Source organism: Zingiber officinale, chromosome 8A (assembly GCF_018446385.1).
Source record: "Zingiber officinale cultivar Zhangliang chromosome 8A, Zo_v1.1, whole genome shotgun sequence".
Taxonomy (NCBI): Eukaryota; Viridiplantae; Streptophyta; class Magnoliopsida; order Zingiberales; family Zingiberaceae; genus Zingiber; species Zingiber officinale.
This window is the reverse complement of record NC_056000.1, coordinates 48,055,835-48,081,345: the sequence shown is the minus strand read 5'-3', so window position 1 is coordinate 48,081,345 and position 25,511 is coordinate 48,055,835. Positions and strand designations below refer to the sequence as shown.

General features: G+C 40.7%; 2 protein-coding genes across 2 annotated transcripts; both read right to left on the bottom strand.

Annotated features, from left to right (window-relative positions):
• Window positions 1-37: 37 nt before the first annotated feature.
• LOC122008912 (pentatricopeptide repeat-containing protein At4g14850-like) lies at window positions 38-2,929 on the bottom strand. Its single transcript, XM_042564823.1, has 2 exons — window positions 1,312-2,929; window positions 38-850 (listed from the first exon to the last, which is right to left on the bottom strand). The coding sequence occupies exons 1-2, from the start codon at window positions 2,901-2,903 to the stop codon at window positions 385-387; spliced, it is 2,058 nt and encodes a 685-aa protein (XP_042420757.1). The 5' UTR covers window positions 2,904-2,929; the 3' UTR covers window positions 38-384.
• Window positions 2,930-4,978: 2,049 nt separating this feature from the next.
• On the bottom strand, window positions 4,979-7,566 carry LOC122010778 (glucose-1-phosphate adenylyltransferase large subunit 1-like). Its single transcript, XM_042567257.1, has 13 exons — window positions 6,985-7,566; window positions 6,821-6,913; window positions 6,660-6,743; window positions 6,538-6,593; window positions 6,369-6,462; window positions 6,177-6,289; window positions 6,020-6,092; window positions 5,834-5,914; window positions 5,664-5,750; window positions 5,490-5,594; window positions 5,293-5,399; window positions 5,153-5,213; window positions 4,979-5,080 (listed from the first exon to the last, which is right to left on the bottom strand). Exons 1-13 carry the CDS (start codon window positions 7,564-7,566, stop codon window positions 4,979-4,981), a joined length of 1,638 nt encoding a protein of 545 aa, XP_042423191.1.
• Between the last annotated feature and the right edge of the window lie 17,945 nt (window positions 7,567-25,511).

Genomic DNA, 25,511 nt, shown 5'->3' with positions numbered 1-25,511 from the left:
TTTTCAAACAGAACAAACTCGAGATCACACTGAAAAGTTTTGAATCAAGATGATTTTCATTTGGTCACAATTTGTAATAATCGTCCCGTATCATTCTTTTGATACGAACTGTTCTGTCTCAGTATATTCAAAACAGTGGTAGCCTAGACATACATCATAACTTAAAAATAAGGAGAAAAAAGAAGAATATAATGGAATGAAGATTCTGGTTCAGTATGATACATCTTATCTGATGACTCACTGAATCCAAGTTCATCGAAATGACGTTCCTTACTGCAATGACAATTGCCAGTCATGTGGATTGATGACGAGAAGCAGGATCTTCAATTCTCTTTGCCAGATTATTTTTGTGGGCTCTGATTGTGTTGTTTAGAGATATAACTTTCACCAATAATCCCCGCAAGAGCACTGATAATCTTTAAAATAATGGAACCTGTTGTTGTCCCTCACAACGATCTCTCGATCAACAATGCCTGAGATGAACTTAATATACTGGTGGCAGTCCCCGCATACTCGGAGATTTTTGGTGATTCTTATCGGGAGGCTAGGGGGAATGGAGATGATCCCAAAGGCGAGAGCAAGCTTCTCACTGTGCTGGAGCACCTCAGTCTCCTTTTCTTCTTCTTCTAAATCATAAAGGACATATTGCGTATCAGGTGTGTATCCAGCTGCCTGCATCTCCTTTGTTAGTCTGCGCAATGTCGCTTGGATTTCATTGTTCATCTCATGGGTTGTGTCCTTTGCTTGAAAAACATGCACCACATTCTTCCATGTGATCCAACTGCATCCTGGATCTTTCTTGATCCCGACATCTTTCATTTCCTTCCGCACTTCTGTTGCTTCTGTCCATCTATATATAAACATGAATTGGGATTTATTGGTAGAGATATATACACTTGCTTATCAAAATCAACTATAGTTTAAACCGACTACCAACACTACAATAAGGTTTCAAGATTTCAACATGTAAACACACTTGCTCATCAAGATCTAGTTTCTTTAGTTATGTAAGCAAACTTATAGCATTTTATTCATGCACTTATCCTCCTCGACTTTCATCAAAAAGGAAAAAAAAAAAAAGCAAACAAAAACAAAAACAAGAAACTCAGTACCCTACACATCTTAGCCTATTTGTTGTTATCAGTACTAACAAACATAATGAACTTTCAACTGTGGCATGAATAAAGCTCCCAAATAAGATACATCTTCCTTTAACAAAGTATATCTATTCCGTACAAGAATTATAAACTAATTTGTAGTGTCTGATATAATAGTTTGAAATTTGCACTATATGTAAACCATCCAACCTACCTTCCAGCTGAAGCAAACATGTTGGAGAGCAGCACGTGATTCCCAGAGTCTTGGGGGTCAATCTCAAACAGCTTCTGTGCAGCGATCCTTCCCAACTCAGTCTTCCCGTGAATTTTGCAAGAACCAAGAAGTGCTCCCCACATGGGGATTGATGGCGTAACTGGCATTGTTTTGATAAACTCATAAGCACGCTCTTCCATCCCTGCGCGTCCAAGCAAATCCACCACACATGCATAGTGCTCTGTTCTTGGTTCAATCCCAAACCTTTCTTTCATCGTCTCAAACAAGTATAATCCTTCCTTCGTGAATCCTCCCCTGCCACAAGCACTGATCAGGTTCACAAATGTGATGTAGTTGGGTGTTACCTGACCACATCTTATCATGTCATCAAACACAGAGAGAGCCATATGTGCATCACCAAGCTGAGCATACCCTCCTATCAGAGCATTCCACGAGATGAGATTCGGCTGATGCAATTCTTCAAATGCCTGCTCTGCCTCCCTGATGCTCCCACATTTACCATACATGTCAACAAGAGCACTCCCAACAAATATGTTACCGGTGATGCAAGAACAGACGGCAACGGCATGCAATGAGCGACCAAGGTCGAGCCCTGAAAGGCCAGCACAAGTGGTGAGGACACTAGAGACAATGAAATCGGTGGGCAGAATTCCTTCTCTCCTTGCACCCAGATACACTCTAAAAGCCTCTTCTTCAGCATAATTCTGTGCATATACAACTATTAGGGAGCACCATGAGACATCATTCCTAATGCGCATTTCATCAAACAATTTCTGTGCCTCGAAAACCATGTGACATTTACCATAGAAATCAATGAACCCGTTGCCGACTGAAACATCATCAAGGAACCCCGATTGGATCACGAAGGCATGGAGCTGGGCTCCAAGAGACGAGTAAGAAACACCAGCGCAGGCGTTTAAGAAGGCACAAAGAGAGATGGTGTTTGGGACTCCTCCATCCAAACGAAGCTTGACGAAGGCGTCGATTGCCTCAACTGGCCGTCCATCTTGCACCGCATTGGTCATTACTGCGTTCCAAGCTACTACACTTCTCTGAGGCATTTCTCCAAACAGGCGTCGCGCATCGACACAGAGACCAGTTTTGTAGTACATATCGAGGGCGCCGCAGGCCACGAAGGCGTCGGCAAGGAAGCCGCACTTGAAGGCCGTGGTATGAATCTGGCGTCCGGCGAGGGGCATCCGGGCAGAGGCGGCGGCCTTGAAGGCGGAAGGAAAGGTGAAGTCGTTGGGGCGGACGGAGGAGCGGAGCATGGCGGCGAAGTGGGCCAGGGCGGAAAGGGGACGACCGTTCTGGGAGGCACCTGAGATGAGAGCGGTCCAAGTGACGACGGAGGGGTCAGGATCGAGGGAGAGCACGGCTGCGGCGGCGGAAGGGAGGTCGAGCTTGGAGTACATGTTGACGAAGTGACTGGAGAGGAAGGCGGGGAGCGGTCCAGGGGACAGGTTCTTGACCGCGACGGCATGGGCGGCGCGTCCGAGGAGGGCGGAGCGAGTGGCGATCGCGAGCTCAACGGCGGCGGCAAGCGACTGCGGGTCCGGAGAGAAACGCATGTGGCGTCACAGCGTCCGAGCGATCGTTGCCCTTATAGAACATCCGTTACGACCTTATAACGGCCGTTACAATCTTAAACAAAATATTTTATAAATTAAACTCATTTTTTATTATTATTTTATATTAATTAACAAAATCAAAATATAATGGAAGCTAAATTTATTGTACGAATTTCATTGTCCGTTTCGACTCATTTCCTCAGCCGTCGTCTTCTTCTTCTTCTTCAGAACCACACTGCTCTGCTACGGCTACTGCTGCTGTTGTTGTTGCTGCTGCTGTTGTTGTTGCTGCACATTTTGCAACGGCAGGAGCTGCTTCTCCAGGCACACTCGGATTGCAGAGTCAAAGATGCCCTCCGCACTGTACTTGAATTTGTATAGCCAAGATCCAGCAACTTCTTTGAAGAAAAATGCACCCTCCCAATCTTCTCATCGACCCCTTCAAACCTACAAAATGGTCGACGTCGATTATCTATGAGTTCATTTTATCTGTTTATTTTTCCTTCCTTCCTTTCTTTCTTTCTTTCTTTTTTTTCTTTTGATCCAAGATAGATCGTACTATAGAGGGATACTGTACTGAGGAAATCTCTCCCTGAACATCTTCACCAGCTCGTAGATCGTGTGGTCATGAAAGGAGCAAATGAACCTCCCTTCCGCGCCGGGGTGCTCGTACAGAAAGACGAGGGCGTCGCAGAGATCGTCCAGGTGGACGAACTGCACTTGCTTTAGGATCGAATAGTGAGCTGAGTACCTCCGTGGGACTAAAGAATCCTACACTAGGATATATGGACGTGGCACTATGAGAAATTTAGTATATGATGAAAGTAATACTAAACTTGCGACAATCAGTCTAAGTCCTATGAAAATTTTTCATTAACTAGGTTCGAATCACAGATATTATGTGACTTGCGATGAATCATTCAAAAGTCCAATATCTCATGATTAAGGATATCCCATTTGAAAATAAAAATCCCTATGAATACACCATAACTAGGTTCGAATCACAGATATTATGTGACAATTTGATACTCTATCGCTACACTATAAACCCGGACAAGAAATAATATTCAATTATTTAAATAAATTTGAATTCAGCTCATTGATATTTATAACAAAGTTGATGAACCATTCCTAATTAATATTCAAGAATAATATTGTCTTTTCCAACAAAACTCTCAACAAACTTATAAGCAGTCAAACTTATAAGCAGATAAATAAGCTCTCAAAATGAATAAACAGCTTATCATGTCACACAGTAACAATTAAATCATTTTTAAAAATATATAAAAATTTCGAACAATCAAATAAATTTGAATTGATAGCTCAACAACATCTAAATAAATTAACTTCAAGCAAAAAAGAAATCAAATTAGCCAAACTTGAATAACAATTTCCACAATTTAATTTAGTTTAAAACTTGTTACCTTTTGTCATTTCGATACAATTTAATTTATGTTTATAGACGTACTCGTTTAACGAAGGAGGAACAAATAGTGGCTTGTGGCTAGAATGTTTAGTATGTATATTCAATCCCATTTAGAATTTGAAATCTTAAACGTCTTGTTGTTCATCTGAGTGTTTTACTATTGCACTACGTGGGAAGATATTTAAGCTCAATTGACAATAACCTTACTAGATACTACTGAACTCTTGTTTCCCAAGACATCCTAGTCCAGGTAAGGTTGAGGGGAAGGAGCCACCTAAGAGCGAAGATCAGGCTGATAACGACCAACAACACATTCCTGGCAATCTCATGAGGGAAATTTAACAGCAAAGATAGTTTCCAAAGGAAAAGGCTGAAAGTGTTTCTTGTCCTTTTCTACAAAAGGATGGAAGATGATGCATCAAGATTAGGGCAAACTTATTCAGTGGAAGCCATTAGCAAATGCATTTGTTGTAAAAGAAAATTTCAGAAAATTTATCAATAGTTAACTTTGTCTTTGGAGTGAGCAATTGGTTCATGGAGCTTGCTTTCAGCAAGACAACCATCATTTACAGCAAGAATTAACTGCTTATTTCCTAGCTTACTATATAAGCTATTAGAAGCATAAAAAACACCATGCTAAATTGACATTCTAGATCACAGTTCCATCTTTGATAGTAGCATTTCTCAAAATGATTGTGATTCCAGATCTTATGTAGAAGCCTTCGCTGGATCGATCAGCCTCTTCGACGCCCTGTGACACGACATTTAGCATCGATAAGCTTTAGTCTCAAAGGTTTAGATACAAACATGCTTATACACATACATCTTTGTTAGCAATGACCACATTCTGGCCTATCCTAGCATTTGTGTCGATGATACAGTTCCTGCAAAACAAATTTTAAGTTTAACAAAAGTAAATCTCGAGTCGCTTAAGTAATCTGCAAACAGAATTTCAGATAGTACCTGATTTTTGTGTTTTGCCCCACTCCAATAGGAACCATACCCTTTTCCAATAGGGAGGCAATTTGTTCATCGGTCTCATAAGTATTCGCGCCAAACATCAAAGTGTTCTGAGAAGATGCAACAAAGACACTACATGTTAACTAGTATCTATTGAGAATTCAGCAATCAGTTTTGAGTTTGAAGCCAGTTTCACTAACCTTTATTTCGGCTCCGGCACTGATACGTGATCGTACTCCGATGATCGATCGTTCAATGTCACACTTGTACAAGAAGCATCCGTGAGAAATGATCGAACTGCGCATCTGCATTTTGTTGAACATGACTAAAATGCCTCAAGATTGTATTATAGTTTACAGTTTTGTGACACTTACCTTGCTTTTGTCGATTTTAGTTGGCGGTAGATACCTAGGAGATGTGTACATAGGTTTTCTTTGATCGTAGAATTGGAACTTCAGAGGCTACAAAATCGATAGATTATGAGATTGTACATCTCAAATCGATTCGAATTGTTAATTTCTTATGCATGCACATTAATTTCTACCTGTTCTGTGAGTGCCAAATTTGCGTTGTAGAATGCTTGTAATGTTCCAATATCCTCCCAATAGTCCTGGAACATGTATGCCTGAACGATACAAGAACATCGTTACGATACGATATGCGAGTTGGTGAACAGAAATCTCAAGTTTACTTGGAAGTAGTATTGGAAACAGACACACAAGAAGCACACCTGAACATTGAAGTAGTTCACGGCGAAAGGCAGGATGTGCTGTCCAAAGTCATTTGCTCTCCCATCTCTCATCCTGAAGTTACCGATAAATCGCTTAGAGAATCAGAAAACATATCTTCAAACACAAATAGACTTGCACAAGAGTTAAAAGAGATACATGAATTGTCTTTGAAGTGCCTTTCGGTTGAAGACATAAATCCCCATGGATGCGATATAGGGGTACTTGTTTGTATCTTTATGAGACAATCTGAGAAAGGAGCCATCATCCTTCTGCAATGCAATTGTTCTTATTAGCTCAGTGCTCGAATCATCGACAATCTTATCAGTTATTAGGAAAAAAATCATTCACCATGGCTTCCAAATCATCACCCCTCGGTTTCTCTTGAAATTCGGTAATCCGACCATTCTTATCAACTCTCACGAGTCCATAGTCAGATGCCCGGCTACAAGGAGGATTGACAAGTCAATTACCAGTACTAAGTAAGTCGATACAATTTAGATACTAGACATTTGCATACCTTGCATCAACAGGAATGCAAGAAATAGTTATATCAGCACCAGTTTCGACATGTTTCTGCAAATTGCATTGCATCACTTTTAGTATGTAGATTCAAGCGATGGAAATCAAACAAAAGCATACCTCGATCAATTCCATGTAGTTCATGCGGTATAATTGGTCGCCGGACAGAATTAGTACATGCTCAATGTGTTGGTTCCTCCTGTCCTAAATTACAGGAACAACAAAATGTAAACTCAAAACGACAGAAAAAGAGAGAAGATCTAAAGCTAGAGATAACTCACATCAAACACCCAAGCAAATTGCCTAATGGCATCAGCTGTGCCCTGGAACCAATTCATACCGGTTTCGCCGGGAGATTGTGTAGCCGCCAACACCTGAGTATCAAAAGGAGTTATTCAGACAAGGCAATACACGACCAAGATGACCCAATTTCTTCCTTAGTTACCTCTGCGAATCCACCGCCAAAGTTGGCGACATCACCAAAGGTTCGAGAGATGTGACGATTCAATGAGGTGGAATTGAACTGCGTCAAGATGTATATTTTGTTGATGCCGCTGTTGATGCAGTTGCTCATTGGGATATCAACGATCTTGTAGCATCCCGCGATGGGAACAGCAGGCACAGCTCTTGTATTGGTGAGAGGGAAAAGATGAGCACCGGTGCCTCCGCCCAGAATGAAGGCCGCGACGTTCTTGGGATCAGGCACGTTGGGTGAGAGAAGAACCTGCAAAAACAGGGTTTTGGTTTGGTTGGTCATTCTAGTGAATGGATCGTCAGTGGGAGGAGAAGAACCTGCAGAAAAACTTGCCTCGGATATTTTTTGAAATTGGTGGTCGATTTCTGCAGGAGGAGAGGATGCTACAGAAGATTCGAAACCTGCGATCTTGCAGCGGAGAGTATTGTTGTTTTTGAAGGGAAATTTTTGGCTCCGGAGCTGCTTCCTTGTTGAAGAAGCACAGAGGGCTGATCTTCTTGCATGGCTCAGCCATGCATCGTTGGCCTTCAAGCTCACGATTCCGGTGTCCATCTTGAGTGCAACTGCAGATAAAAAAACCAGAGAAGGAAGACGAACAGATGAAGAAGATGGAGATTGGGATTTGCCTAGATTGCCATGAAGTTTATAATTATATATCTGCAGGCTTGAAGATTCAGTTGCTAATTCCTTGTAAGACTGGGCAAAAAAACCCGTAGAATAGATTAGTTATTTTTTTCTAATAAAATTATATAAAATTTGGACAATTCTCTTGTGAATTTGTCTCGATTATAACTATTTTTTGCCTTATATTAAAGTAAAATTATAATATAGAAAGATAAAATTTGGAAATATTTAAAATTTGTAGATTTTTTTCCAACTGATAGATTAAGGAATATTACGCGCGTTAAATAATACTTTAAAATTATTTTTAAGAAAAAAAATATTACAATACGCATAAATTCTTTTAAAAAAATATGTATAAAATGATAAATGCAAATATTTATATATATTAAAAAATTGGAAGAAAATTAGTTATTTAACATATTTGTGAAAGTATGTGGACTAACCATTCCATAATAATCAAATTGATCAAATTCATTAAATTAAAATCAAATTAATATTTTTTTTAATAAATTAAACTCATCGAACTTATTTTAAAAATTAAATAACTTGAACTGATAAAAGAATCAATTAATTCAGTTAAAAATTAAAATAATTAAATTTGTGAATTAGTCGTATCAGTCAATCAATCAACTATTAGTTAAGTAGTGGATCCATGAGCAATGTGAATAATGAACGTGAGTCATATGAGGATATATGGTTGGTTGAAAGCATAGGCCATTAAGGTTATAGGACCCTATTATATTGGAGTTCATAAATTATATATATATATATATATATATATATATATATATATATATATATATATATATATATATATATATATATATAAATTAAATATGAATATTAATTTAAAAACATATGAGTATGGATATTAAATATTTAAAATTATGATTAAAATAAATTTTAGTTGAGATTTTTTTTTATCGTAATTTAATTTTTTTTACTAGTTAAACTATATTTGGTCAAATTTTTTTAAATTTTTTATATATTAAATTTGGATATTTTTATTTTTTTTACTCGTGTTAGATTTAATTGATAATTTTAATTTTTTACCTTAAAATTAGATTTAGTTGATATTTTTTATTTTTTTATTAAAATTTAATTAGTAATTTTAAAATTTTTAATGATAAAAATTTAATTTATTAATCAAAATTAAATTTTGTTAATAAATTAAAAATATTTATTGATTACACTTAATTGATATAGATATATATTTTTGATAAAAATATTTTTGAAAGTCAAAAACATATTCAACTACATGTTATTTCTTTCTTAAATTTTATTTTTCTTTCATTTTTTTTAATAATTCATCATCAATATTTTCCAGCTAAATATTTTTGGATAACTAAATTTTATTAATAATTTATCAAAGTTAAAATTAATAAAAAGACAATTAGTTCACAAAGCTCCCGTAAATGAGAGATTTCGAGGAAGAGTCTATTATACGTAGTGACTATATTTAGTACTCGAACCTATTTCCTCTAAGTCACACAATAATTTTAATGTTGTATCGAGACTTTTCTTCCTCAAAATTAAAAATGATTGATATTTTTTAAAAAAATATACATAATTAAAATGTATATTAATAATATTACTGTTTCTAAATTAGATAACATAAATAATTTTTTATTTTTTAAACTTTACTAATAATAAAAAAGTGAGGTTTGACATAAGATAAAGTTATTGCTATGTAGCCTTGTTAGTCGCTGCTTTTAATTGTATAAATAATCATTAATAATATATAAAATTGTCTTTTTAAATTTTACTAATAAAATTAAATGTCGCCCTACATGGTTGAGTTAGCTAATACGGGGTAGATATTATATTGTTACAATGGGCAAGGTGTCGAATCTCGACAAAGTCAAGAAAAATACTTTCCCCGTAGTGGCCAACTGCAACTTCTCAATTTACCTTCTCACAGATGGTCGTAGGGTCGATTATGTTGGGCTGCTAGGGTGGCAAATTCCACCTTTTGCTATAACTAATAAAATTAAATGTTTGTAATATTTATTTAAAAAATATTAAATTCTTTTTTCCGCCTAAGACCTTAATAATGATTGAGACGACCCTGTGGAGATCAGATCCTCTATCCCCATATTCTTGTGTCTTTATGTCTCTTTGTCGATCGGACGGTTATGACATCCTCGTGATTTGCACTGCATCCTTGAAATGTGATCTAATCTATTTGATCAGCAAAGGGACATGAGGACACGAGAATCTGGGGATAGAGGATCTGATCTCAAGTCATATGAGGTCTTAGGATTGAAATTCAGTGTGTTTGAACATACCTCTTCCTAATCTTGTCATCTGTACTAATGACTAATAGTCACCCGCGATTTATCTCCTCCGTATTCATTTAGAGATGGGTTGATAGAGGTGCTAGGTGAACGAATCCCTTTTTATCATGTGAGTCATGATTTAAAAATTTTAAATTCGTATTATATATATTTACTAATTGATTGATATGACAGTTTAATCAATTTTATAGAATTTTAACTTTTAAAATACTGATTAAATTAAATTAAATTAATCATTTTTTAATTACTGAATCAAAATTGAACAACAGATTAATTTTTTTTTGTCCTATTGAAGAAGATATATTAATTATATAAAATTTAGAGAATTGTTTCTACAAATTAATCTTTTATCTTGTTTATAACTTTTTTTCCTATATATTACAGTCAATTTATGTTTTTTTAGATAGAACAGAGAGATAAAATTTGAAAATAGTTTAAATTTTAAGATTTATTTTTTCGAAGATGAAGTTATGGATGAATGGAATACTACGAAAGACCTAGTTAAATTGAATATTTTTAAGAATTTTAGACAAAAAAAAATTAAGTAATGTATAATACGCTATTTTTTTTAATTATATATCATGTGATCAAAATCGAATTTTATATATATTAAAAATTGGGCATGCATATAAATTGTGCATGACATTTTTTCTTTCTTTTTTTTTTTTGTTTTGTTTTGTTTTATTTTGTTGTTGTTGAATATGGATGATACAGAATATAATAAGTGGACTATGGAGATGATGTAGTGATCAAAGGCTCGTTGGACCAACCGAATTAGATTCCAAGCCGTGTGGGAAAGGGCTAGTCAAGCATAAAGGGTTCAGTATTTTACTCTTGAATTAAAGAGATAGTGTGACTGGTCCCTCAATAGCCGATCGAGTTTAAGGACAGTCGCTCTTACAAGTCGTCAAGAACGACCGACCCGCCTCACATTTGTCCAGCTATGGGTCTAGTCGAAGGGCGGGTCAAACCCCTTACTCTGTATGAGCTCTCCACACACGTCCGGACAACCCGATTACCGATCAGCCTTATGGGTGTCCGTTCAACAATAGAACTAGACATGTTCCACATGATGACCTATTTGGGCAGCCAGTTGATAATAGAACTAGTTGGGTTCATATGGTTCTATACCCGTATCTTATATAAGCAAAGGTAAGATAGCTCCTTTCACAAATCCAGCCAGAACTCTAGGAGCATTTTAACTTGTGAGTCATTATACGGTCGGCTGTCCAAAATGTCGACTGGGCCTAAGGCACTTCGTCTTAAAGTACCAATTGCGCTTGCCAGAACACTGCTTCATTTCTCTGTGCAACCCATTATATGCCCGACTAGATAAAAGGCCGACTAGGGCTAAAGCACTTCGCTTCATATTGCTACTCAGATAGATTTCCAACAAGCACAAGCTATCAGATGGATTTCTAGAATGCATGGGGCATCATATCATTTCTCAAACGGACTTCTAACATGACTAAAACATTATATTATTCTTCGAACAGATCACCAATACAATGCAGAACATGAGTAAACAACTTAATTAAAAAGCAGGCATAAAGATGGTCGATCTTCTAGACTGGTCGAGATATATGCAGTAGACAACATTCTAACAACTTGTCAGAATAACATTCATATGTCAAAGAATATTCTTCTGAAGCCTTCTTCAAGGATCATTGTGTCTCTCATCAACAGGACATCGACTATAAACGACAAAAGATATATATATAGGTAAGTGGAAGATTCCTTTTACAATTATTGCATATTATCCAGGTTGTATACTCTTCTTTACCTAACAACTTCTGACACACTTTTTCATCTCATGATTGCGGAGATTATAAGAGGTGATATATAAAAGAGGAGTCTTCTCCTTTGACAAGTTACTTTCTCTAAACATCTGCCACTTACGCTTGCGTGCACGTTCTTCATTGTTCTTCATTTACTCGTCCGGACTACTACAGACTTGAGCATTGGAGGACCTTCACCAGGGACTCCCCCTAATTTCTCGACATTGATATTTTGTTGGCTCTTCTCCGTGTGCACAAGATCGGAAGAAAGCTTTGTTGTGGAGTAAAAAGCCTTCTACCAATCAGTCCTCAAGCCACCGTGTCCAGCGCGTCATCTCTGTAGTTTTAAGACAGGATCGAATTTGGCACTGTTGTAAGTATCCCGTGTAGTTTTGGTGTGATCAACTAAGTCAAGTTAAGTCCTATTGTGGTTTGATGTCTTATGTCTAAGTGTGCAGGAACTTAGGAGCACAGAAAAACTCAGCTAGCAAGAAGGATGACACGGGAGAGAGTCGACGGGCTCAGTGCGTCCGAGGGACGAGGTGCTGCGAAGAGTACGTTGGCGGACGAGAAGGGAGCGCCGGTGTTTCCGAGGGACAAGAAGCCGGAGCGGAAGACTGCTCGAGAATGTCAAAAAATAAGTTCTTGTGCACACGGAGAAGAGCCAATAAAATGAAAATCGCGATTGGTTTTTCTCCTTTGAGAAACGAAAAAGGAAAAGGAAAAACTAAACGAAGAAAACCAAAAAAGAAGGAGAAAACCTGACCTTCAGTCGTCATCCCTTGCCGCCGCTCACCGCTCGCCACTCGTTGGTTGCCAGTCGCCTCTGTCCTACATTCTGAAAGGTGATTCCGCTCGCCTCTACATCCTTGCCTCTTAATTTGTAATCAACTATAACGCCCGCTATGGACCGCTAGATCATGATAGCACACGCTATGTGTGCTATCGACGCTATTGTCCTGAATAACGTAGGCTATTTGGGACAATCCACGCTATTCGGGACAATCGCTAATCAACAAACGCTCTGCAACGTTCGCTGATCGTAATGCGCAAGAGCGCGCTATTCACCGCTATTGAAAACACTACGTGAGATCAAGCTTCTCCGACTTCTCAGATATCCAGATATAGTAGAAATCAAGCACATCATGTTGCCTCCATCAAGGAGGAGCTTCAAAGATATTTTTGTTGTTTTGAGCTTGTGAAATCAGATCTTCATCAAGTTATCAAAGCAAATGATGACCTGACAAGAGAACACTATCAGTTCTTTCTATATCAGTTACTGCGTGCACTAAAATATATACATACAGGTCAGATTATACACAATGATGATCTTTTGATGATCAGATAATGTGATTTACAATGAACCTTTGCTCATTTCATGTTGCTCTTTTGCTATTTCTACCTAACCTGTTTAAATAGCCACTTGTTTCACTTGAAAAATAGTAATAGATAGGAAACTACTGCAGGTATTGTATTATAATTAGCCCACGAGTTTTTCTTAAGTTCCTGCTTATGTTTGTTTTGAACTGGCTTTCTGAATTGCATTCTCATGAATAGAGTAAATATTCACTCAGGTCTACTTTTAGTTTTTATTCATGGAAAGTGATAATTCTCCACTGCATTTCAGAAAATGTTTTAACCTTGAAACTGATTCCTAATTTAGATTTGTGCAGGACATGCACATCACCCTGCAACATTTCCATCCTTTTATAAGAAATGAATTATGAAATCCTGCAAGCATGAAATGTTCATATTATTCATGTGTTGCTTGAAGTTATGGTTGAGATTAACAGAGAAGACACACTGGTCTGTTTTTGAAACATTAATTGACAAATGGTTAGATTGCCTTTGGTATAATCTGATATGCTAAGATTATTATATTAGAGTAATAAATATTCCCAATGTCCTAGTCATTTATTGGTTTCTAGTTAAGATCTTATATCTAAGAAAATGAATTAAAGTATGCCAGTGCTTTTCAATCTTAAATAACCCTTATGTTTGGGTATTTTTCTCTGTCCCATAGTTCAAATTATGAAAAATATCCTTTATTGCAGATCGTAAGCTTTTGCTTCATTTTCCTATAATTAAGGTTTAAAATTACAATTCTGGTGCTGATTTTGTTGGCCGGCCAGAACAAGAGGGTTGCATGCTAATTAACATATAGTGTGTCATCACTAGATGGAGTCAAGTAGAAGGGTGAAGAGGAATCAGAAAAAGGAAGAAGACCTCTTTTCTTTTGTAAATGTTTTGAAAATTATTTTTAAAAATTATTTTAAAAAATACTTTGAATATTACTTTAAAAATTACTTTAAAAGTGTTTTTAAAAATTACTTGAAAAATATTTTAAAAATTACTTTAAAAAATCTTTTGATAACAACTTTTATTGGAAACTATAAAAATCTTTTTAAAAACCCACTTGAAAAAATTATTTGAAAAATACTTTAAAAATGTTTTCTTAAACTTATTGAAAATAGTTTGAAAAATACTTTGAAAAATATCTTAAAAATTCTCTTTCACACAATCACACCTAACTTGTGTTTCCTAATTCGTAACTTATTTGCAAGTTTGTGATTGTTGTTTGGTATGCTTGTATATTTTTGATGAACGGCAAAAGTGAAAGATAATAAGGGTAAAACTTAAAAAATATTATAATCTAAAACTTAAGAGAATAAACATCATTACTATTAGTTTTTTCTCTTAATCATGCTAGTATTGTTCTGTATGTTTTTTTTTTTAATATTAACTCAGATTGTCATTATATCAAAATGGGAGAGATTATTAGTACAGTTAATACTAATAATTGAACTTTGATTTTGATGAATGATAAATGGTTAAAGTTAGATTTTGTGTAATTTGATACTTTTACCGAGTGTGTAGGAATTGACGGGTTTAGATGACTTGACACTAGACTGAAGTCCTGTTACATCTAAGGACCTGTTACCTGACATAAAAGTCAAGATAGGTTAAGGTTTGACTCGATATCTGGTAGGAAGTCCAGTTGGGTCTGCATAACCTGACAGCTGGCTAAAGTCTAGTTAGATTTGCAGACTTAACAACTGGTAGAAAAATCAGGTAGGTCAAGAGGCAAGTCAAATGATTGTAAATGGTAAGTAAAGGTAAGTCACTAGAGAATAGTGATCCAGTGAGGACGAGACCCAATGGGACTATAAGCGCTGGTCCAGTTTAGAATCATTTTAAAAGTCTAAGCTAAAACCATGTCTAGATCTTGGTCTTGATAAGTCATGATTTAATAAATAATCATTTTATTTTAACTATGTTAATTCTGTTTTACATGTTATATTTTATTTTATGGATTAATGCTTTTTTACAGGGTTGATTTACAAAAATCAGTCTCGAATGAATAGTATCTGTATCACGCCCGAGAGGAGTGCCTGTCTGGTAAGCGGACAATATCCTCCCTTTTATGACAATATACGAAACTTGGATACATGGTCACACGGTTGTACAAGTATAATAACCTACAACCTACACGACTGGATAAAAACACAACCATGTAGTATACAACCCACACCGCTTGAAACAAAGACGCAGTGTAAGACATAAGGATAACCCATAAACCAAAAGTGATAAATTGCTAGCTGACTAGGCTTTACACAACAACCATTAGAAATGACAAAAGTAGCCACAATGCTACACCAAGTCCAAGTCAAAATTATTATAATATCGAATCCTTAAAGAAAACCAAGGAAATTCAAGAAAAGCAAAAAACACAATAGAAGTTGTCCTCAGATATGACATGGGACTGGCATACATGATACTCCAAGTGACTCTGCAACATCTACCTACTACCTGAGAAACATAAAAATACAAATGGGGGTGGTGAGTCCGAGTGACTCAGTAGATAATAGACATAATAGTGTATGGTCAACATAAAACATAGAGATCAAAATATACAGTCTCAATATGGACATAAGAATATGATTATAAATGACATAATAAATGCACATAATCATAATTGGCCTAATGAATGCATATACTCATAGTTGGCATAATGAATGCACATATTCAATTTAAATCTGACACGCATGGTATAGTAATCAATAGACTCACTAGGAATCAACAACATATATGCTCATAACACCTAAGCAATACAACTGCCAACATATACATGCACGGTAAATGAACATGTATGAAGCATGACAACCATTTGCAACAATCATAGCTCAAACAAATGCAACAATTACAAGCAAATGTAGATAGTATCTATGAAAAATGTATCGCGCATTATATGCATATGCACATGTATACGTCACTTCTAGACTCTCCTCTAAGCTGCCACTATATCAATGTGACCAAGTGAGTACGACTGTGACAATTGTTCATGTCTCCAAGCTATGACTACATCAATGTGGCCGAGACGGATAGGATACAAAGTAGCTATCTAGCTACATAATAAGGAGAGTCACTGTCTGCACGACTCCAACTACCACTACTCAGAGTGGTCGAGCGGGCACAACCAGGACAAGCTGAACTCAACTCCAAGTTAACACTCCTCCTGAGTGGCCAAAGAGGTAGTAACATGACTGATGACTAACTCATACCACAAGAGAGTAATGGTCGTCAGCATACATATAATGCAATGATGAACATAATGTAAACAATTATGATACTGACTGTAATGATGAGCATAATGTAAATAATTATGATACAGACATAGTCATCATCAATGCAATGACTCTAATATCATAGGTACATCTAGTGCATGATCTATCTATCACCCAAGTCTATAGGTAGGAATAAATCTGTCTACTATACAAAAACCACAATAAATAGTAACACCTATAGTACACATTAGACACATATGCCCCTACAATATATGTATAATCACCATGATACCTCCAATAATCACACCAGACACGTGTGCTCACCCAACATAGGTGTAATCGACATGATCCTTCGATAGTACACATTAGACACATGTGCATACACAACATAGGTGTATTCGGCATGATTCCTCTAATAGTACACACCAGACACGTGTACACACATAACATAAATATAATTAATACGATTCCTCTAATAGTATACACTAGACATATGTGCACACCCAATATGCAAATGGACCGTCAATATGGTAACATCTATAGTACGTACCAAATATGTGTACACTACACATCATATGCATAATCAACATGTTAACTCAATTAATAAGGTATCCTTCTACAGTACAGACTCTACATATGTATAATCTACAGAGTATAGATATCCAAAGTTAAAACTGTATGATGCGGATATGTTAGAGGGCTTAAAGGGAATTAAGGGAAAGGGGAGGGGAGTTTTGGTCTTTTGAGGATTAGGGCTTGGAATTTATAGTGGACACTGTTCTTCGTGTTGAAGTGGAGGGGGCTTGGTTTTTAGCTTCCGCCACCGCCAACCGCAGTGGGGGCAAGGGCTATACGTTCTTGCTCCGCGGCCAAGCTCGCAGGCGAGGGAGGAGCCTCTTCTCCACGCCGACGCCGGTTCGGAGCACGGCCAGCGCCTCACGCACGGTCCAGGATGCCTCTGTCGCCGATCTTCCTCACACCGGCAGTCGCCAGGGCTAGCCTTCCCTTCTCTCCCTTTCCTTCTGTCAGCAGACACCTCCGGCTGCCCTAAGCGGAGGGATGATGCCTCGTCTCCACGCCGACACCGCCTCAGAGCACAGCTAGTGGCGCCCCCAGTGGGCGCCGTCCTTAGCGGCAACAGCCGCCCCCAGCAGGAACCGCCGCCCTTAGCGGCAATCGCCGCCCTTAGTAGCAACCGCCTCTCTCAGCCGCCGCCCAACGACAGCCACTGCCCTTAGCGGTAGCCGCCGCTCATGCTATTTGTCTGTGCCAATCTTTGAGTTGAGATGGAGTTCGGTCGGTGAGCCGATGTGGTCTCGACCATCGAGCCGTCGTGTTTCGCTATACGCACATTTATTATGCCTGTGAGTTACTAGGATTATCCGGCTCACGTGTCATGTGTCGGCCTGCGAGCCGCTATCATATCTGGTCTGCGTGTCGCCCTTTCGGATCTAGGCTGTACTGGATTCCATGTCGTTGCTCTCAGATCAGGCTCCTCAGCTGGCTCACACCTATCTACTCGTCAGGGCTGCAATGACTCAATCAGCATCGCGACCAGCTCACTGATCCATCCGAGGGCGGCCCCCCCGGGGCCAGGGTACGTTACTGTACTTATCTTGCATTTAGTTAGTTGTTCTACTATTATTCGGCCACTCATATATCCGTGGAATCCGCCATGAGCATCGAGGTACCAGAGACCGGGGCGACCCGGTCGCTAGCGGCAGGTAGCATTGACCGGAGGACTTCGGATGACTTGGTCAACGCAGAAGACAACTCACCACCCGGGTCAGGGGGATGCGGTCAACCTTCCAGACACGTCATTCCGGCATCCCCGTCTTCCCAGATTTCCAACAGGATCAAATTGGTGCCGTCTGTGGAAACACACCTGATCTAGAACGTGAAGATGGACGACGTCGAAAAATTCTACCATCCTCATGACCTCAGTAGGTTTCGACGAATGTGTCATTCTCCTCACTCCACGGGTATTCGGGAGTCGAGGAACTGAGTTAGATCCTCTGCTAGTCGGCAGGTCAGTTTTTGCGTTATCTTTTCTCTTCCAGTTATATGATCTGCCCTAGTTCCTCGATCGAGGACCCCCGTGCCGATCCCCCAGGCGTATATTATTCGAGTCACGGGCTCGATGTCGAGGACCCCGTGCAGATCAGCCGGGCGTATATTATCCGAGCCACAGGCTCGATGTCGAAGACCCCGTGTCGATCGGCCGGGTGTATATTATCCGAGCCACGGACTCGATGTCAAAGACCCCGTGCCGATCGGCCAGGCGTATATTATCCGAGCCACAGGCTCAATGTCGAAGACCCCGTGCCGATCAGTCGGGCGTATATTATCCGAGTCACGGGCTCGATGTCGAAGTCCCCGTGCAGATCGGTCGGGCGTATATTATCCGAGCCACAGACTCGATGTCGAAGACCCCGTGCCAATCGGCCGGGCGTATATTATCTGAGCCACGGGCTCGATGTCGAGGACCCTGTGCTGATCGGCCGGGCGTATATTATCCGAGCCACGGGATCGATGTCGAAGACCCCGTGCTAATCGGCCGGGCGTATATTATCTGAGCCACGGGCTCGATGTCGAGGACCCCGTGCTGATCGGCCGGGCGTATATTATCCGAGCCACAAGAATGATGTTGAGGACCCCGTGGCGATCGGCCGGGTGTATATTATCCGAGCCACGAGCTCGATGTCGAAGACCCTGTGCCGATTGGCTGGGCGTATATTATCCGAGCCACGGGCTCGATGTCAAAGACTCCATGCTGATCGGTCGGCTGTATATTATCCGAGTTGTGAGCTCATTGTCGAAGACCCCATGTCGATCGGTCGGGTTTGAGTTATGCTAAAAGATCATCGAGCGGCGACGTTAAACGCTAGAGCCGAACCAACAGCTATAAATACCCGGCCTGAAGACCGTCGAGCGGCGACGTTAAATCCCAGAGTCGAACTGACGGCTATAAATACTCGGCTTGAAGACTGTCGAGTGGCGACGTTAAACTCTAGAGCCAAACCGGCGGCTATAAATACCCGGCCTGAAGATTGTCGAGCGGCGACATTAAACGCCAGAGCCGATCCAGCGGCTATATAAATACCCGGCCTAAAGACCGTCGAGCAGCGACGTTAAACCCAGAGTTGAACCAGTGGCTATAAATATCCGATCTGAAGACCATCGAGCGGCGACGTTAAACGTCAGAACTGATCCAGCGGCTATAAATACTCGGCCTGAAGACCGTCGAGTGATGACGTTAAACCTCAGAGTCAAACCGGCGACTATAAATACCCGGCTTGAAGATTGTCGAGCGGCGACATTAAACACCAGAGCCGAACCAGCGGCTATAAATATCCGGCTTGTAGACTGTCGAGCGGCGACGTTAAACGCCAGAGCCGAACCGACGGCTATAAATACCCGGTCTGAAGACTGTCGAGCGACGACGTTAAATCCCATAATCGAACTGACGACTATAAACATCCGTCTTGAAGATCGTTGAGCGGCGACGTTAAACCCCCGCCTTCATGGACCAGTCCGCCAGATAATCTATCTCCCCCGTTCGGGGTCAAGCTTATCAGAGCATCTATCTCCCCCGTTCGGGGTCGAGCGATTGTCATCATCGGATCTTCTACCTCCCCCATTCGGAGTCGAGCGATTGCCACCATCGGACACTCTACCTCCCCCGTTCGGGGTCGAGTAGTCTTCACTGGTCTCGGACCAGCATATCATATTTTCTTATCTCTCCCGTCCGGGGTCGAGAGGTCTTCATTTGTCACGGAGCATCAAAGCAGCTTATCTTCCCCGTTCGGGGTCGAGCTATCTCCAATGGTCGCGAATGAGAGTATCTCCGCTGGTTTCGGGCCAGAATATCTCACGGGCGACGCGCCCTCTCGGCTAGCGACTTTCGCTTCCATGCGCCTTCGACTCACGGGCTACACTCCGGTTCAGTTCACAGGCGATGCGTCGACTCGGTGCACGATTTTCGTTTCCATGAGCATGTGATTTTACGGGCTATGCTTCCGCTCCGTTTCTGGGCTCCACTCCTGCCCACGCGCTACTTCATCGCTCGCTCTGTATTCTCTTGTGCGCTCACTCGGCGTTCGACCGAGAGCTTGCCTGACAGCCGCTCGGGACATATTTTTCGTCGCTCGATCGACACCTTGGTAGCCGCCTGATCCTTTGCCCGATCGTCCACTTAGCCACGTGCATGTTTCACTCGACGTCCTTCCGAGCACTCGGTCGGCTTCTTCGTGGTTACGTGTTCGACATCATCCGCCCGACATCTATCTACCCAATCAACATCCTTCCGATCATCCGGTCGACATCTTCACGGTCGCACGCTCGGCATCGCCTGCCCGCTCGATCTGCTCGTCATCCTGCATGTCGCTCAGTCGACTATTATTTTACTCGTCGCTTGCTTGGCGGTCTGCTGCTCGCTCTACATCGTTCTGGTTGTCGACTTGGCATCATTTCTCATAGCTCGCTCGGCATCGCGTTCTGCCACTCTCTCGGCATCGTTCCGACTGCTGACTTGGCATTATTTTTCGCAATTCATTCGGCATTGCTACCATCTCCTGCGCGACGCTCTCTCGATTACTCAGTTCGCATTTTTTCGATTGCCTGATCAGCATCTTCTTAATCGCGCGCCCGGTTCAATCTCCCATCTTTCTACCTGATCAGCATTATCTCCATTGCCTGGACCGCATTATTTCTCGTCGCTCGTTCGATGCTACTTGAGTCACTTGCTCGATATCGCCACAGCTACTCGTTCAACATGATAAGACGAGCCTAGTGATTTCGCATTCGGTAGCGATTCTGTTTAGGGATTGGTCCAGTCAGTCGGACTTGTGCCTCCTTCGACTAGACTTAAAGGGGAGGCTTGTGATGCGAATATGTTAGAGGGCCCAAAGGGAATTAAGGGAAAGGGGAGGGGTGTTTTAGTCATTTGAGGATTAGGGTTTGGAATTTATAGTGGACACTGTTCTTTGTGTTGGAGGGGAGGGGGCTTGGTTTTTGGCTTCCGCCGCCGCCGCCAACTGCAGTGGGGGCAAGGGCTATACGTTCCTACTCCGCAGCCAAGCTCACAGGCGAGGGAGGAGCCTCTTCTCCATGCCGACGCCGCCTCAGAGCATGGCCAACGCCTCATGCACGGTCCAGGATGCCACTATCGCCGATCTTCCTCGCATCGGCAGCCGCCAGGGCTAGCCTTCCCTTCTCTCCCTCTCCTTCTGTCGATAGACACCTCCGGCTACCCAAGGCGGAGGGATGATGCCTCTTCTCCACGCCGGCACCGCCTCAGAGCACAGCCAGCGCCGCCCCCAGTGGGCGCCGCCCTTAGTGGCAACAACCGCCCTTAGCGGCAACTGCCGCCCTCAGCAACCCTTAGCGGCAACAACCGCCCTTAGCGGCAACCGCCACCCTTAGCGGCAACCGCCGCTCTTAGCCGCCGCCTAACGGCAGTCGCTACCCTTAGCGGTAGACGCCGCTAATGCTATTTGTCTACGCAGTCTTTGAGTTGAGATGGAGTTCGGTCGGCGAGCCGATGTGGTCTCGGCCATCGAGCCATCGTGTTTCGCTATATGCGCATTTATTATGCCCGTGAGTTACTAGGATTATCCAACCCAGGTGCCATGTGCCGACCTACGAGCCGCTATCATAACCGGCCTGCGTGCCGCCCTTTCGGATCCATGCTGTACTGGATTTCATGTCGTTGCTCTCAGATCAGGCTCCTCAGCTGGCTCACACCCATCTACTCGTCAGGGTCGCGATGACTCGATCAGCACCGCGACCAGCTCACCGATTCATCCATGGGCGCCCCCCCCTCCCCGGGCCAGGGTACGTCACTGTACTTATCTTGCATTTAGTTAGTTGTTCTACTATTATTCGGCCACTCATATATCCGTGGAATCCGCCTCAAGCATCGAGGTACCAGAGACTGGGGCGACCCGGTCGTTGGCTGCAGGTAGTGTTGACCGGGGGACTTCGGATGACTTGGTCAATGCAGAAGATAGCTCACCACCCGGGTCAAGGGGATGCGGTCAACCTTCCAGACACGTCATTCCAACATCACTGTCTTCCCAGATTCCCGATAGGATCACTGTATAAGAAATAACTAGATCATCTCTAAGATCAAACACACAAGTATCAAGCATGGATACATACAAGTAAATTTAAAGTAAAACAACTTAATCTGTCAATTAAAAACATACACTAAGTTCAATGAACTATTAAGGCTAAGGAAGAAGTATTCGCCTTAATTATTGATCGAGCTAAACAATTTCCACGTCAAAGTGCTTGTCTTGAATCAGAGTCCTATAATAAATTGTACAATTTAGCTAATTCCATTATGAATTAATTAGCTAACTAATATCCCAAATCTAATTAGGAAACCTTAATCGAAATGATCATTAGTTAACTCTAATTAATGATTAACTTCAATTAATCTCATTTGTTGATCAAATTAGAGTTGGTTATATTATCATCCCTAATTAATCCATATAACAATCCATTTACTACTAAGTTTATACTTACTTTAATCAACTTCATCACATATCAATATTAGCCATCTGTTAATAGATCCAAAGATTCAATCGAACAAATCATGAATCAACCATACTTAATTCATCTCGATAAGAACTAACTAATCCCATCCATAATCAATCACAACTATATTTGATTTGATATCCTTAAACATTCTACAATCAAAGCATGAATCAATTCCAAAAAACTCACCTGATTTTGATGCCTCAGCCAATAATTCACATCTGGAGAACATCATTGTTGAAATTCATGGCTGAAGCTACAGCAAAGCTGATGTTGGAAGCAAGACCGGGGCTATAGTGATCGACCAACCCACATAGCGCAAACATCCCAAACAGAAATTGGAATTCAGATCTCTACAAACCTGAAACCAAGCATGCCTTACCCTAATTCCGTGTCGGCAGCTCCCTCTCTAACGAAGACCAATAGCAGGCAGTTGTTGAGATTGGCGAAGAGGGAACTGACGGTGGATGCTTGATATTAGGGCACAGGAGGAAGAGAGACATGTTTAGAATGTCGATTACAACTAAGATCTAGCGCTGGTAATCATGATTCAACTCGAGCAAAGGAAGTCGATGCGACAGTGGAAAGGAATCTAGGGATTCGCTGCATCGATTAGGTTTCCAAGTTTGAGGGAGGGTAGCTCCAGCCCTCTAACGTCGTTTCCCCCTTTTGGCATCGGTGACACCTAATGATCGATCGACGATGGTATCCTCACGCGAAGGGGTGGTGATAGATGGTTGGGGTTGGAAGATGGCCACAAGTAAGCAGCTGGTGCAGCACGCATCGTCGTCACAAGGGGAAGAGAGGAGAGGCGGCGATGAGGCTAGGGCATGAGAGGAGAAGGGAATAAAGGAAATGAACTTAAGATTTATTATTTATATTTAGATTAATGATTTATAACCTTAGGTTAATTAATCCAATCAACTTCTAACTAAATAGGTATTCCAAATAGACATTCTCTCAGTCTAATAGATTTATCCTCTTAATTAAATCGTGTCATATGATATTCGTTTAAATCCCGAAAAATTCTTGAAAATTTCTAGAAAATTCTATAAGATTATTTCTTCAATACACTTATTATTTAATTGTTGTATCTTACATCTAACGCACCTCAGAGCTGCAGGGAGGTGTCTTAGAGCTGAATGATGGCGCCTTATATAGGGCAGCGGCACCCTCACATAGAGAAACTTCGGGGATAGAAGTTTGCTGCGTGAAGGCACCCTAGAGCGCATTGGAGGCACCTCAGAGAGCATTAGAGGTACTTTTGAGCGTTTGGAGGTGCCTTCGTGCGGATAGAAACTGAAGGTCTCATATCTGATAGAGTCTAAAGTTTGTACGATCAGATTTGAGGTTGGAGGCACCTCGGCTGAGATTAGAGATGCCCTCAACACTCCTTATAAGCTGTGTTCGGCCAACACTTGATATATAACTTCTACATGAGCTCTAACGATCATTCTATGACTTCGTCTTCATGCTGCGGCTATACTACTATTCTATTGCACCTGACCACTGCCGAAAGACTGACACCAACACATGAGCGCTTAATCTTCATCTTTTATGTTGGTAACAAATTTACTATTGTTTTTTTATTATTATACTTGCTTAAAGGAAGTGTAACTTATTACACAATCTTTATATTTTCTTGTACTCGATTACTCTATCGAGAGTTTATCGGTAGACAATTTAGTGGATTGTCCATCGATAGATCCGAAATGTTTTGGTCTTAGAGTAGGAGTTGCCAAATGTTCTGAATCAGGTAACCGACCATGTGTTATTATTTTCTTTTATTCTACAGCACACAACTTGTTTTAAAAGTTTAAAAAGAATAAGTTTTTAAAATACACATGATTCACCTTCCCTTTCTCACATGACCAACGGTCCTACATCATCAATCTCTAAAGTATTATTGAACCCGAAATAATAACTATCGAATAGATGATCTGAATCCATCGTAAAGGAATATTGCTTCTTACTTATCATCGGAGATCCTGCAAGTGCAGCAGAAGTTTTCCACAGGATTGATCCGACAACCCAAGGTCTTTATCAATGGGAAAGAAAAGGTTAGAGGAAGAAAGCAAGATTCAACATGCCCTAATTAAACTAATCTGTTCTTTTATATATATATGGTCCAACCTATGGTGATTATCCACCATAAAGCTCATCCATCATTAACAACTCATTAATATTAATGAACCGAGTTATTGAATCTAAGTATTGAATCTATATCCATTTAATTTAAACTCCATTATATATAATGAGCATGAGATCTCTTAATTAGGATTTATTTTTTTTTAATGACAATTAGTGTGGTATAAGTCTACCTTTGGAGATTAAGCCCATCCACTTAATTGGATTTAGTCCTTAATCCTACACTATTGCTATTGTTGCTGCACATTTTGCAACGGCAGGAGCTGCTTCTCCGTGCACACTCGGATTGCAGAGTCAAACATGTCCTCCACACTGTACTTGAATTTGTAGCTCAGATCCAGCAACTTCTTTGAAGAAAAATTCATCCTCCCAATCTTCTCGTTGATCCCTTCAAACCTACAAAATGGTCGACGTCGATCATCTATGAGTTCATTTTTTCTTAAATTCTTTCTTTTGATCCAAGATAGATTGTACTTTTGAGGGATGATGTACTGAGGGAATCTCTCCCTGAACATCTTCGCCAGCTCGTAGATCGTGTGGTC